At 36.0% G+C, this 14859-nt stretch overlaps 1 protein-coding gene across 6 annotated transcripts in view; it reads left to right on the top strand.

Moving 5' to 3' along the window:
• The window catches only part of NFXL1 (nuclear transcription factor, X-box binding like 1), a 60043-nt gene that overhangs the window by 38354 nt on the left and 6830 nt on the right, over positions 1-14859 (top strand). For 4 of the 6 annotated variants that reach the window (XM_047798947.1, XM_047798945.1, XM_047798952.1 and 1 more), the window contains 4 exons: positions 1014-1183; positions 4524-4593; positions 11014-11118; positions 14446-14532. In XM_047798947.1, the coding sequence (XP_047654903.1) occupies positions 1014-1183; positions 4524-4593; positions 11014-11118; positions 14446-14532 (432 nt within the window). The remainder of the gene's footprint in view (positions 1-1013; positions 1184-4523; positions 4594-11013; positions 11119-14445; positions 14533-14859) is intronic. The other 2 variants (XM_047798950.1, XM_047798946.1) reach the window with 1 other exon arrangement.

Here is a 14859-nt window from a genome sequence, read left to right as displayed (position 1 = left end):
TCAGGTATTATGAAGACATTTAGTTCTTTACCTTCCCCACTTAAATGTAAATTCCTCAGGCCAGGATCCTCTCTAATCTTGCACATTCCCAGTATGCAGAAGAATACCTAGCACGTAATGCTGAATAAGTTTTTATGGAATTAATGGATATACCTTTAAAAATTATTTATAGAGGAATGTTTCATAATTGAAACATTTTTTCTTTTTAATCCTACGTGCCAGAAATAGCTTGGAATTTTATTGACATAATACCTCTTTTGTAATCATAGCTGTACTTGGGAATGATGAAAAATATTTAACTTTTAAGAATTAGTATGCAAGTCTCTACCTCTCTTATCTCATGTGACATGTGAAAATAAACAATATTCTGCAATAAAAATCTTTAACCTTCTTTAGTAGGTAGATACTAGTTATATTATTAAATTACTAGAGCAGAGAGGTGCTTTGTTGACTTACATTAAGGTTCATTTATTTGTAATGTAATTTAATTTTGGTTGATTGAACTGCATTAAAAAATGAACTGCTTGTCATTCTCTCCCTTCCATATGTGTTTCTCTTTGGCAAGGTGAGATTAACATTCCTAGAATGTTGACTGCTTTGGTAATTTTTATTTATGTGCTAACAGTGTGTTGATTTCTTTAGTTTAATGCTTATGATGCTTCTTGGGTGGAAATTGATAACATTTTACTCTGTTTTTTTTCTGCCACTGACTAGGAAGTAATTTATACTTTAATAGGAGTGCTTCATGTAATCAAGCCCTAAGATGAGGCACTTTTATCAAATGAGGTTTGTAGACATAAAAATCTTTGTGAATAATGGTCCTATTAATAATCTTGCTGTTATTCATTTTAAATATTTTTAAAAGAGTGAAAGCATGGCATCATTGTATTATTTGTACTTCTTAGAGCTAGAGAAGTACTTTCTTTTAATGGAATATGTAAATTTTATACATTTAACATAGATGGAAATGTTAAACTTCTGTATTTAGATGATTTATTTTTCTTGGTACTTAGCAGGCTGGACCAGAATGCCTTCAGTGTGAAGAAGGCTGCTCTAAATCACGGCCGCCGGGTTGTCCTCACCCATGTGTTCTGCCATGTCACCCTGGAGAATGTCCTCCTTGTGTTCAGATGCTTAGAATAAAATGTCACTGTAAGATCACAAGTCTTTATGTGGAATGTAGGTAAGTGGACTGGAGAAGTAGTCTTACTTTACTAAAATTATTTTAACTGGTATCTATTTGTAATTCAGAACCCTTTATAGACTACTTTAAGGAGTAGCTTTTTGTGTGGTTCTTAGACTCTGGAGGTTTCAATTTTCTAGTAGAGATCTGGAAGGAAGAAGTGTAGAATATTTCATTTTCTAGATACTTTACCTTGATTTCAACCAGGAAAATTGTGCTTTTTTTTTTTCTCTTTTTGCTCTTTTTTTAGGGCCACACTTGCAGCATGTAGAAGTTCCCAGGCTAGGGGTCTAATCAAAGCTATATCTGCCAGCCTGCACCACAGCCACAGCCACAGCAATGCAGGATCTGAGCCATGACTGCAGCCTACACCGTAGCTCACAGCAACACTGGATCCTTAATCCACTGAGCGAGGCCAGGGATTGAACCTGCATCCTCATGGATCCTAGTTAGGTTCGTTACTGCTGAGCCATGACAGAAACTCCCTGTGCTTTTTTTTTTTTTTTTCCATTTGGGAATTCTGTATAATGTTGTGTTAGGGAAAAAAATGCTTTTAAAAAATAGGAGAGGAATTCTGTTGTGGTGCAGCAGAAATAAATCCAACTAGTATTTGGATAACAGAATTAGAACTAGAATTTTTTGTTGGATCAAAAGTTGACTTGCACTTAGTTACTTAGGCACAATTTTTAAATCATAGATTTAAAAGGTAGGCTTTTGTTTATTACAGATGTTGCTGTTATGGCATTTATCATAGTAGGATATGACCTCCATATTGTCTTTACTTATTTTGCTTATAGATTATGTAAAGGGGAAAGAAAAATCTATTTTTTTTCTATTTAATCATGGTTTTAACATAATTACCCACCTCATTCAACTCCATTTCACTTAAGTCTGTGCGTAGGTTTTTTAAGCAGTTTCCTCAAATTAAATTTGGGACTGTGACTTTATTTCTGATTTTTTTTTTTTTGAGCATAAGTACCTTTTGAAAAATGCATGTTAATATTAAATTTGTTTTTGTCACTTAACTCTAGACTCTAATTTAATTTGGAAAGTCAAATTTTATTCTTTTTAAATACTAAAATTATTTGTTGAAATTTAAAAAAAATTACAATTTTTAGTTTTAGAAATTTTGTAGGGAGAGCTAAGAGGACAATTTTGCTTTATTAAGTGGTGATGCTGATGAAAAGAGTTTGTTTTCTTTGGTCTTGCAGGCTTCTAAATTTCCCCCTCTTGCTTCTCTTTCCCTTTGTCGTACAGTCTCCAAAGGGCACCTTGCTTTTCTACCTTCTTCTTCCACAGAATGTTGCCCTTCCAACATTGGTTCCTTGTTTCTTGTGCACTTTTTATTTTTATATTTTATTTTATTTTATTTTATTTTGTCTTTTTAGGGCCGCACCCGCAGCACATGGAGGTTCCCAGGCTAGGGGTCTAATTACAGCTACAGCTGCTGGCCTACACCACAGCCACAGCAATGCAGGATCCGAGCCATGTCTGTGACCTACCCCACAGCTCACGGCAAGGCCGGATCCCTAAACTACTGAGCATGGCCAGGGATCAAATCCACATCCTCATGGATTCTAGTCACGTTCGTTTCCGCTGAGCCACGATGCGCACTTTTTAAAGTCTTTCTCTTTCGTTAGTGCCCTATTGTACCAAGACTCTTTCAGTACTTTTATGTTTAGGGTAGACTTTTCTTTTTCTGATGTGGTGTTAGTTCAGTCCCTCTCTTCTCTTTCCTGCTCAGTTTTCCCAGAACTCTACTAAGCCCTCTGAAAAGACTTGTTACGAGAGCTTGAGAAATAGCCATGGTAGAGATTGGTATTTATTTTTTCTACTTACAGGTAATTTGAAGTTTGTAGAAGTTTCTTCTGGTAGTGCTGAGGTCATGGGATTTGAGTGATTTTGTTTGTTATTAACGAGCTAAATGATTTTGGGTGGAAATACGTGGCCGTATTTGGGTTGAAGTGGTTTCCATTGCCACAGCTATCCAGAGTTCCCTTTTCCTTTTCTTGAGTGTGTGTAAAGTGTATGTTTTTGTATGGAATTCTTCAGCCCCAGTATTTGTACTGATACTTTTATTTACTTTCAGTTCAGTAAATAATGTCATCAGTCGTCTTTTCCTTTTAGTCCTTTTCTGCTTCAAGTAATTTCTTCTATAGAAATTAGACATAAAAGATTCCGGCCTTGAAAATCTTGTTCCTGATTACAGAGAAACAGAAATAAAATGATGTTAACTCTTAAGTTCAGAAGTGAACACCTGACTTGTAAGAATGAAAATATGAAATTTTTAATAGAGCCAGTATAAAAAGCTTTGTGTTATTATTAGGTGAAATTGTGCCAAGAAAATTGGATGTGTTTAAAGAGTACCTTTATAGCTAATTTGGCACAAATACTTAAGATAATAGTTTTGACATTAGTAAGGCTAGACTTATGGTATGTTTTGGCAGTTAGTGAAGGGAATAGGAAAAGAAAGAATATAGGAAAGGAGAAGAAATGTAATGAAGAAGAGGAAACTAAGATATGTGTGATTTCTGCATCCCCACCCCCACCAACCCCCGAGTGGTTTCAACGGGCCCCCCCCTCAAGCCTTCGGGAAACTAAGAGATATGTATGATTTAGATTGTCACTAGTTACCGACTCATGCAGTGTCTACTGTCAACTGTCTAATAGAAAGCAGTTTTATTCCTTGGTGTTTGTGACTTTTTCTGAATTACCCACTGAATCAGAAGTAAAAGCACAGATTGATCTAAAATGATCTAATATAAAATAAATTCCTAACATTAATAGATAGCTTAATTTAAAAAAAAAACTGAAAAAAAGTTTGCTTAATAAGCTCACTGTATTTCACAGTGAATAGCCCCTCAATTTGAAATAACCCTGTTTTTTCCTATTCTTCAGAAGTAAATGAGTAAGCATTTTTTCCTTGGTCAGTTTTTAAGTAACATATTGAACCATTGGTTTAAATCTTTTATATAGAAGACTTAGAGTTATAATTATGAATAATGATTGACCTATAGGAAAGATACTAGTAAGAACTCTAAAAGAGAAGCCAGGCACAGATGAGATTTTTTGTGTGTTTTGTACTTCCTTTTTGCAGTAACTGCTATTTTGGCATTTGATTTGTTGGTAAAAGATAAAGGGCTAGAAGGTTTGAGTTATTAGAATAGTTAAGTAATTTGAGAATCTTACAGAGGAGATACAATTAAAATATTTCTTCAAACAATAAATAAGTAAAATAATTTTATGGATATGTTTGAAATTACGAATTATTTTTAGAAAAATCGTGCTGTAAAATGGACTTTGGTTTGAATGTCATCATTACTTCCTCTCATCTCTTTAGAAAAATGACCACAGCTGATATAAATGAAAAGAACCTCCTTAGTTGTTGCAAAAATCAGTGTCCTAAAGAGGTAAGCTTTAATAGAACCTTTTAAGTTGTGTTTCTTGGGCATTGTTTCTCTTTTCTTGTATGGTCATCCTATTTCAGGTCTTTTCTGGACCCACTGGAAATGTGGATCCAGAAGGGAAAATGCGATTGGTATCTTGTAAAAATGTATGGTTAGGGTCAATGGATATTTCTTTATGAAATTTGGGGATGTCGGGACTAGGAATAATCCTTTGAAGATTTTTTTAAAAGCAGTTTTAAAGGTAGCTTATATACTTTATGCATTAAGTATTTGACCTAGTGTTTACCTGCTTTAAAATATAAATAGATAAAGACCTGCGTGGCTCATGAGCAGTTGGACAGTAAGTCCACAGTAGAAAAAACAAATATGTCGCTGTATTTATGTGTGTATATAAACTTTAAAGCTCACTCCCATCTTGAATTAATTAATAGAAAACATTTGTGTATAAAGTTGTGTTTTTAAAGATTCTGATGCTTGTATATGCATCATATTCCAACTAAACGTATCAAAGGTGGTTCAAAAAATTTAGAGTAGAAAGGTAAAAAAACTCACTGGTGATTTATCCTGGCAATAACTTAAGAAACCAGAGTTCCCATTGTGGCTCAGCTGAAATGAATTGGACTAGCATGCATGAGGATGCAGGTTCAATTCTTGGCTTTGCTCTGTGGGTTAAGGATCCGGCGTTGCCGTGAGCTGGGGGTGTAGGTCGCAGACACGGCTTGATCTGGTGTTGCTGTGGCTGTGGTGTAGGCCAGTGGCTACAGCTCCGTTTTGACCTCTAGCCTGGGAACACTCCATATGCCTCAGGTGCAGCCCTAAAAAGACAAATAATAATAATAATAATAATAATATTTTAAGAAACCAAAGTATTCCATCTCTGGCAATTTAAAAGTGAAAGTGTACCTTTTTTTGTTGTGGAAGGTAGGACACTGACAGTTCCTTGATTTGGATGGACATTTATATAGGAATTCATTTGACCTATAGATGTACTAATGGCACCTCTTTCCTTTTAATTCTCTGTCTTTATGCACTTAGACAAAGTGTTTCTCATCCTGTTTAGACCAGGAAGAGATGATGACAACAAAGTCTTAAATATAATAGCCTCCGAATAAATAAAAACAGAAACCAATGCATGACATGATTTTTTGTTAATTGTATTTTCTTTTAACTAAAACTTTGGACACTTTTATGGATTTCTATTTAAGAACTATTGAAAATTAAAACTAGGAATTCTAAAAGTTATGTAAGATTATAAAAAGGGAGACATTTCAAGAAATAAATGTTATTTTAATAATCCTATCTTTGTTATATGAGTGAAACTAGAGGCAAGGATATTTCAAATTTAATTTTATGAATTCATCAAAATCTGAGTTTTCTCTTTTAAAATAAATTTTCTTCTGTCCAATTCATATTCCAGGTAATATGTAGTTGAGAATGCTTTAATTTTAATCTGACTCAGTAACTTGGTTTGAGATTGCAGTTAGAAATAAGAAAATTTAATTCAGGGGTTGCTAATTTGCTGTTTAGCATTGCCTTGGATATGATTCATTTGTGATACTGTTATGACATTTGGTGGGACTAGAGATAAACAAACACTATTTATTTAAAATTCTCTTTGCCATGCTCATGATTTTTGGACTCTAGGCCATTCTGGAGCCCCTGGTATTGCTGGAGTCTCTTTGCACTTACTTGAAAAGTATATCCTTAAGTTGGGAATAATTCAAATGACTATTATAGTGTAGAACTGTCTAGGGGTGGACAGGGGAATGTTGTTGTATCTAGTAGAACTTACTCTAGTTTATCTTCTCTTGACATTGATAAGGCTACAGCCATGGTTTTCAAACTCTAATATGCATCAGAATCACTTCAAAGGCTGGTTAAAACAAGTTACTGGTCCCCACTCCAGAGTTTCTGACTTTGTGGACCTGGAATGGAGGCCCTAGGGTTTGAATTTCTAAAGTAAGCTGTTAGGTAATGGTGATACAGTTGGTCTGGCACCACACTCTGAGAACCAGTAGACTATAGTGTCAAGTCATACATTGGATCAACCAAGAACTCCGTCTTTTTTTGAATCTGCCATAAATATCTGATACTCAGGAGTAATGTGTGGGGTTATGACATGTTAAGATGCACTGACAAAGTCCTGTTTGCTTCCTCCTCCTTTTCTATACTGTAGGTTTCTTGTGAACAGAGACTATGTCATATTTGTCCCTTCATCTAAGTCTCTGGTTTCCTGGTTGTACATATTAGGTAGTTGGTAAATGTCTATTGAGGGCGAGAGTGAGAGTGAACTGTGAAAATGGCATAGGTATGTCCTTCTGGCTCCACTGATGCTCTGATAGACATTCGCATGTCTATTGGACTGTTAAATTATGTTTGAATTGAATTAAAAAGAAATATAAAGATAATCATTGAGAACTGTACCTTTATTTAAACTCTGTCCCCCATATACAATTCTCCTTTTAAAAACTATATCTGATTTTGGTTTTATCATTCCCATGCAAGCTTTTCTACGTTTTACTTGGTCAAATTGTTTAATGTCTCTGCATCTCAAGTTGTTCATGTGTAAAATGAGGGTGATAGTAATACTCACTTCAGAGTGTGCTGAATATTAAGTGAGTTAATAACACATAAAAGTCTTAGTATAGGGTAAGTGCTATAGATGTGCTAGCAATGGTGAGGATGGGATAGGTATTTATGTGCAATAATATTGATTTGCAGGCGTTCCTTCATTTTTCAAGTGAGGTTTTTAAATTATTGAGATTAAAATGGGACATTTTTGAACTAGACAACATTGCTTATTGGTAAGCCATTTGATGTGGCTTAGCAAATGCTAGCAGAATGATATTAAAGGCCTTAATAGAGTGGAAGAAAACCATCTCACTATGAGTAAAAAGAGGAGGATATCTCATCTTTAAATGAATATCAGGGTTGGGTGTTTTTGAAGAATCTCTATTTTTTGCTGTGAAATCTGTCATAAAGATAGTCATTAATATTGTACCTTCTGATCAGATTTCTTTGGCACTACTTTTCTGCTCTTTCAGAATATATAACCTGGCTTTTGTGGTAATACATGCTTGCACATCCAACAGGGAAATGGTCATGGGATTTGATTTTTTAAAACAATGAAATTTTTTCACACCTACAAGTACATTAACACATATATACAGAAGGTGAACACTATATAAGTCCGCTAGATAAAAAATACAGCATTGCTGCATCTCAGAAGTATACCAGAGTTCCTTTCTGACTGTAGTTCCCTCCCTGTATCCTGTATGGCACCACCATCGGTCTTTTATAATAATTACTTCCTTGCTTTAATTTATAGTAAATTAACTCTTTTACTGTATGTGTATCTGGAAACAGTATTGATTGTTCGCCGAATGTTATGTTAAAAGTTCAGAAGTATGAACTTTTGTGACTTGCTTTGTTTGCTCTACATGATGTTTGTCATTTTTATTGCATGTGGCTGTAGTCCACTTATTCCATTCTCTAGGTATACTGTAGTTGTTTAAATTTTATTTTACTGCAAATAAATAGAATTGTTACAAAAAATACTGCTATAAACATTCTTGTTTGTACATTCTGGTAATGCATGCATAGATATCTCTTTGTAGTTGCTTGGTCATAGGGACTGCGTTATTTCAACTTAAAGTCATATCGATTTCCAAAATAGTTATAACCAGTAAAATTTCCAATTTACCATCAATGTTTTATAGCTCCTGTTGTTCCATATCCTTGCCAATACTTGGTATTGTCAAAATATTTAAAGTTTTGCCAACCTTATGGCATCTCATGATTTTAATTTACATTGCCATGATTACTAGTGAGTTTGAATACCTTGTTAGGATTATTGGCTTTGCTTTGTCTGTGGGACATATGTTGCATATGAGTACAGTATACTCTGGATGAGTTTCACTTCTCCTTACAATCTATAGACATAAGTTTGGCTAGTTTGTTGCATAAAGGAGGTATATTTGGAGGATACTGGGAGACAGTTCACGGATTCCTAAAGGAAGGGTGTTCAGCCAAAATTGGGGGAAGGGCAATATGTGGGTGGGTCCCAAGGGGCTTGGCAGTAGGAGCTCAGGGGACTCTTGTGGGATGACTCTGTTCAAACCACCATCTCTCCCTTTCAGGTTTCAGTGTGATCAGGAGAGAGAATCCAGCCCACCTTGGGTCCAGGGGCTCCTTTGTTACAGGCTGCAGCAGACAGGAAACAGGAAAGGGTAGTTAGCCATGGCCGTGCCTCCTGGGGGCATTGTGGTGAATCAGGCGGGCCATCCAATTTATTTCTTCAGCTTCTGCCAACATTGGATGCAAAAGGCAGGGAGATTCATGGAGTAATTGTTAAATGAGATGGCAGGATCAAATGAAGGATTTAGAGAAAAGAGATACATGTCAAAGGCAGGGGACCCAGCCAGAAAAAAGAGACTTTCACAATGTTGGCGAAATTGTGAAGAGCGAGCACAGAGTCTTTTAGGTGGCAGAAAGATAAAACATTTAGACTGATGGTTCTTAACCTTTCATCAGCTCGAACACATCGAAGAGATAGAATACTGATCAGGAGGAGACCACACTGTAGCCACGATTCCATATAATTTCAGAAGGATCTTCCTTTATTGATTCGGACGCTTCCCTGTTCACTTTCCACTTCAGAATCACTGATTTAAAGTTAGAGTGTTAGTTACTTTTAGCGAAGATGATGGATGTAACTACCTCCCAGATTAAGGAAAGAACAAGAGGCAGTAGAGAGCTTTGAGGAGAAGCAAGGATAGGTGGTGAGCTAATGGCAAATGTTTGTCATGTTTATCACATCAGGCTCAGGCTCGAGGCACTTGCAGGAATGAAAGTGAGAGTAAAGTGAAGGAGTACTTGAGCAACCACTCTGAGGCGGGTTGTTGATAGTGAATAAATATTGAGCTTGTTAAGAAGTGTTGAGGGCCTAGTATGAGGTGCAGAGAAAAACAACCAAAGTGACCCAGTAGTACCTAGTGTGAAACTCATTCTTACAGCGCTGCTCTATGATAGGATTAGTGAAAATGCAGTGTGAGTGATCCAAATTTAGTTTTGCTCTGAATGTCTCTGCTAAAAATCAAATAAGGCACTGGTTGCACACTAGAGAGAGACTACAGACAGTGGAAAAGGATTCTGAATTTCTTGAAGTCAGTAGTTTGAAGGACCCATCTGGTAAATCATATAGATTAGAATTTGGAGGATTTAAATGTTTATTGAGGTGTTCACTATTTGTAAGTATCTCTGTTAATGATTATGAGAGACACAAAGAAATAGTAGACCATTGCCTTTAACTACCTTACTAACTTAAAATCATGACTTCTATTTTGATAGCTAAATATAGTAAGAATTTTTAATCCTTACAACACCTTTATACTGTTCTGCTACCCTTCCCAGTTTTGCATGTGAAGCACAGAAAAGTCAGGTGGCTTACCCAAGGTCCCATGGCTAGTCTACAGGGTATCTGGGATTCAGTTCCAGGCAGTCTGATTTTGGAATTTAACCCACTCACTAATGAGCGTCTTTTATTTACATTCTGGTTAGAGAACAAATATATGAAGTACTTAAAAGTATTCTTGTAAAATTCAATATAATACAAGCAGTGTCACAATAGTGTAGAAATAGATTTCTTACATTATTGCTGTTATTTTTCACATGTAGGCAGATTCATCTTACGCCTTTATGATGATTTAAGCTGTGTCTCAAAGTTTGGATAAGATATGAATAGAAAGGAGAGAACCATTTCATCTGAAAGCTTGACTGGGATAAGAAGATTTATGTAAAGTCAAGGAGCATGTAGATATCATGGCATTACTGAATTGGTTTGACCACCTATTATGTTTTTATACATGGTGGCAAGGCTTTTAGAGTAAAAGGCTAAGCAGTTGTATCACTTAGGGACAAAGGAGTTTTCTTTCTTTCTCACGTAAGCATGCGAAGGAAGGTAGATGTGTCCTAGTGCTCCATGTATTGATCCAGGGACCCCAAGGTAGCAGGCAGCTTTGCTCTCTTTGATACATGGGCTCCACTGTTGCCCATGTTGATAGATGTCCTCATTTCCAGCACATGTGGGAAGGGAAGAACACAGATGGTGCTCTTGAAAAGCTTCAAGACACAGAAGCACTTATGATTACATTCCATTGGCCCAGAACTTAGTTGCGTGGCTGTAACTAGCCTCAAGAGTGATTTAAGAGGTACTCTTGGAGTGGAACTGGGGAGAGTATTTAAAATTTCTAGAGATTTGGTAATTTACTTCTAAAAGAAAAAAGTTGAAAAATCAACCCGTTCTTCAGGATTGATTGACACTTACTGTGAGAGACCTTTTCTTGACAGAGTGTTGAGAGAAGGGGGCGGTAGAGCATGACTCAAATATAAATATCTAATTGTTTTATTTTGGTTTTATTTCAGCTTCCTTGTGGTCATAGATGCAAAGAAATGTGCCATCCTGGTGAATGTCCCTTTAATTGCAACCAAAAGGTGAAACTTAGATGTCCTTGTAAAAGAATAAAAAAGGTAAATATTTTAAGTTATTGAAAATTCTTTTCTGTGTACACTTTTGTTGTTTTGTTTTCATTTTTTGAGGGGGATTTTGGTAGTTCTTTGACTTACTTTTAAGTAGAATCTTTTTATTTTTGGCCTATTTCTGTAAATTGCTTATTTTAAAAATCAGTTTTGCTTGGTGGTTTAGTTTCCGCGGTTTGGTAGTAAGAGAGGATGATTTTATATTTGAATTTGATGATTTTATGAAAGAGTTCAGTGCTCTTTTTGGATAGAGGTGGTGTGTTCTAGATTTGAGGTCTTTGCACCAGGAGCACAATGTGAGTAAGAAAGTGAGTTTCGTGATTTAAGACATGGCTGGAATTAACCTGTTGCTCTTATTTATGAACATTTTTTGCCTTATGCTGTGAAAATGGTGCCTTCAAAACACTTCACATACACAGCCTCATACAGTTATAAAATAACGTTCAAACTTGGAGAGAACTCATTTTAAGATAAAATAGTGGTAATGGAGGAGTGAAAGGGCAAAAACGAATGATTGGAAAGCTCGGTGGAAGCAGACTTCATACCATTTAGCAGAACTTAAGAATCTCACTGAATCTCACAGGTCAACTCTCCTTCTCCTTGGCTTTCCTTTGAAGATGTCATCCTTCTTAACTTCTGAATTTTCCCTTTCTCATTTAGAGTTGTAACTCCTTTTTTTCTTTGTGTTCTTGTGGTTGCTCCCTAAAGCTAGTTCCCTTTCTCTTCTCTTTAAATTCTTTCTTTTGTTCATCTGTTTAACAAATATTTATTCAAAGTTTTTGCTTTTATCGATCTTTGCTTTTCATTTGTTTTTACAGCTCCTACTTTCATTTCCTGGGATAGGTAACTTTGAATTTAAGTGTGTAGCCCTGAATTTTTTGAAGTTGAATCTCTAAGTTTAGGATATTTAAATGGACTACTTTGTATGAAAATCAGTACTCACCCAGCCCCCCCACCCCCCACCCCCCGCCGCCCAGGCATGTAGAAGTTCCTGGGCCAGAGATCAAACCCATACCACGGCAGTACCCAAGCTGCTGCAGTGGCAATACTGGATCCCTAATCTGCTGAGCTACAAGAGAACTCCTCAGTCAAAACACTTTTATTCTGAAGTGCCTCTCAAGTTTTCTCTCTCATATTGCTATCCAAGAGCAGTTTGCCACCCATTAGAATTTTGGCAGCAGCTTATTATCTGGACTTTGAAAACAGCTTCATAACAGATTTCCTTGCCTCTAATTGTAATACTTTCAATCTAAGTTCTTCAGTGATTCTTCACTTGGGGAAAAAAATAACATGTTTTATAAGAAACGTGTGTATATATAGACTTGGCATAAAGGAGGATCTGTGGTATTACCTTTACCTGCTTGTCCAGTTTCATTCTCTGGCAGTCATCTCTGTGAATCCATCACTTGAGGGCCCTAACACCTGCTGTATTCTCCTTTAATATGTGGCAATACATGTGTTCCTTTTCTGTATTGTTTTGCTCACTAGAATCCTGCCAATACCCAGTGCAAGCATTTCTGTGTTTGGGAAGGTTTTCCTTTCTCTGACTCCTTTGAGAAGACTTAGATGCTCCTTCCTTTTGTCTTTCATTGTACTTTGTACTAGGTTCATAACTAAGAGCTTTGTGATTCTAGGATCTGTATCCTTGTTTCCTCATCTGTAAAATAGTTTATACACAGACTTTTGTTTGATTTTTTTTTTTTTTTTTTGCTTTTTAGGGCTGCACCCACAGCATATGGAAGTTCCCAGGCTATGGGTCAAATTGGAGCTACAGCTGCAGGCCTATGCCACAGCCACAGCAACTCGGAATCCAGGCTGTGTCTGCTACCTACACCAGAGCTCATGGCAATGCCAGACCCCTGACCCTTTGAGCAAGGCCAGGGATTGAACCTGCATTCTCACGGATACTAGTCAGATTCATTTCTGCTGCACTCAATGGGAACTCCCTACACAGACTGATTAAAAGGAATAAAAGAGGTAATGCTTATATAGCATTTAGCATAATAACTACTCTGTTTAATAAATAGTGGTTGCTATTATTGTTGTTAGTTTAGCACTTACCAGATTAGTTTTTTCCTTATTGTATCCCCCTGTTCCTAATACAGTGCTTGGCATGTAATAGTTACTTTTGAATGAGAAAAGAAATGATCCTTTTACCAGGCTGATAGACCTTATCAGTATTTATTTTTGTCTCTAGTGTTTGTCCATGTTATTTTTCCTTTGTCTGCACTGTTCTTGGACAATAAGACTGTTTATCAGCAACTCAGCCAAAAATGAAGAACTAAGGGCAAGGAAGCCCTCTAACTAATAAAATTCTGTGCTATATAAAGTACTTTGCTCGTAGGATTTAATGATCTTATTTCCTGACTCTGGTAGATATGAACTAAAAAACTAATGTCTAAAGGTCTGGTGAGAAAGGAACAGTATAAATATGTACATTTCAAACAAAAGTGACATCTAGCAGCAAGAAATAGGGAATGAATAAAAGGTAGATAAAAGATCTACAAAAGCAAAGTCTAAGACTATTTAAAATGACCATATATTGTATTATAGGATAGCACACAAGTTTATCATAGTATTGATGTTACTTCATCAAGAAAAGAGTATATTAGGTTTTTTTTTTTAAATTATTATTTCATTAAGGAGGCAGTGAAGTGCAGATAAAAGCTTTAGAACAGTATTCATCTAAACTTTCTTTAAAAAGGTTTAAGTGGTTGAGAAAAAAAATTGTAGCTCTCTAGAAAACTCTCTAGAACCACACTGAGTTGGTAGCCACTAGCCGCATATGGCTATTGACATAAGCATGTTAATGACTCAGCGTTAAATCACGTATGACATTCAGTTTCTCGATTTCCCTGGCCACACTTTAAGTGCTCGGTTAGCCATGTGTGTGTGTGATAAGTGCTCTACCCTTGTGAGTGGCGCAGATTGAGAACATTTCCATTGTCTCAGAAAACTGGTTTTACTCTAGTACTTCACTGGGAGAATAACAAGAAACAATAAGAAAAATAAAGAATAAAATGAAATTGAAGCTAAGTTGATGGTGGCACTTAGTAAGTGATTATTAAATGGATGGTGTTAATTTTATGGTATTCACTTTTTTTGCAAATAAGAGATAAAGAAATAATCACTGCTGAACCAAGGCACCTAATGCTTGTAATCATATCATCATTAAATATTAATGAACGTGACTGTTAAGTAATAGGCATAATCTTAAACTGCCCGAGAAATTTTGCTTTTTTTTTTTTTTTTTAATGGCGTATGTTTAGGACTTTGGGGGAAATCTTTTAAAATCAAATTTAACAAATTTTTTTGTAGGAATTGCAGTGCAACAAAGTACGTGAAAATCAGATTTCCATAGAATGTGACACAACATGCAAGGAAATGAAGCGAAAAGCATCAGAGGTGATGTCACATTAAATATCATTTGTAATATGTTAGTGGCCCCCCCTTTTTTTTTGCTTTTGTGTTAGAAGCATAGTTTATAGGCTTATTTTGATATTGTCTGGTGTGTACTAGATTTTTCATGCCCTATACAAGTTAGTGTATGTGCCCTGAAACATAGTTGTTCATCTTGAGGTTAGTGTAAGCCTCCAGAAGATAAGATTAAAATAACACAAAACAAGGTCTCGGGATTCTTTGGTGTTTGGGTTACCTCTAGTGTCACTGTTTCCCTCCATCAGCCCATCAGTCAATAAGCTCTTGGTTTGATTTGAAACTAATGATTCCCTT

This window comes from Phacochoerus africanus, chromosome 10, assembly GCF_016906955.1.
Source record: "Phacochoerus africanus isolate WHEZ1 chromosome 10, ROS_Pafr_v1, whole genome shotgun sequence".
Classification (NCBI taxonomy): domain Eukaryota; kingdom Metazoa; phylum Chordata; class Mammalia; order Artiodactyla; family Suidae; genus Phacochoerus; species Phacochoerus africanus.
This window is presented reverse-complemented; position numbering and strand designations above follow the sequence as displayed.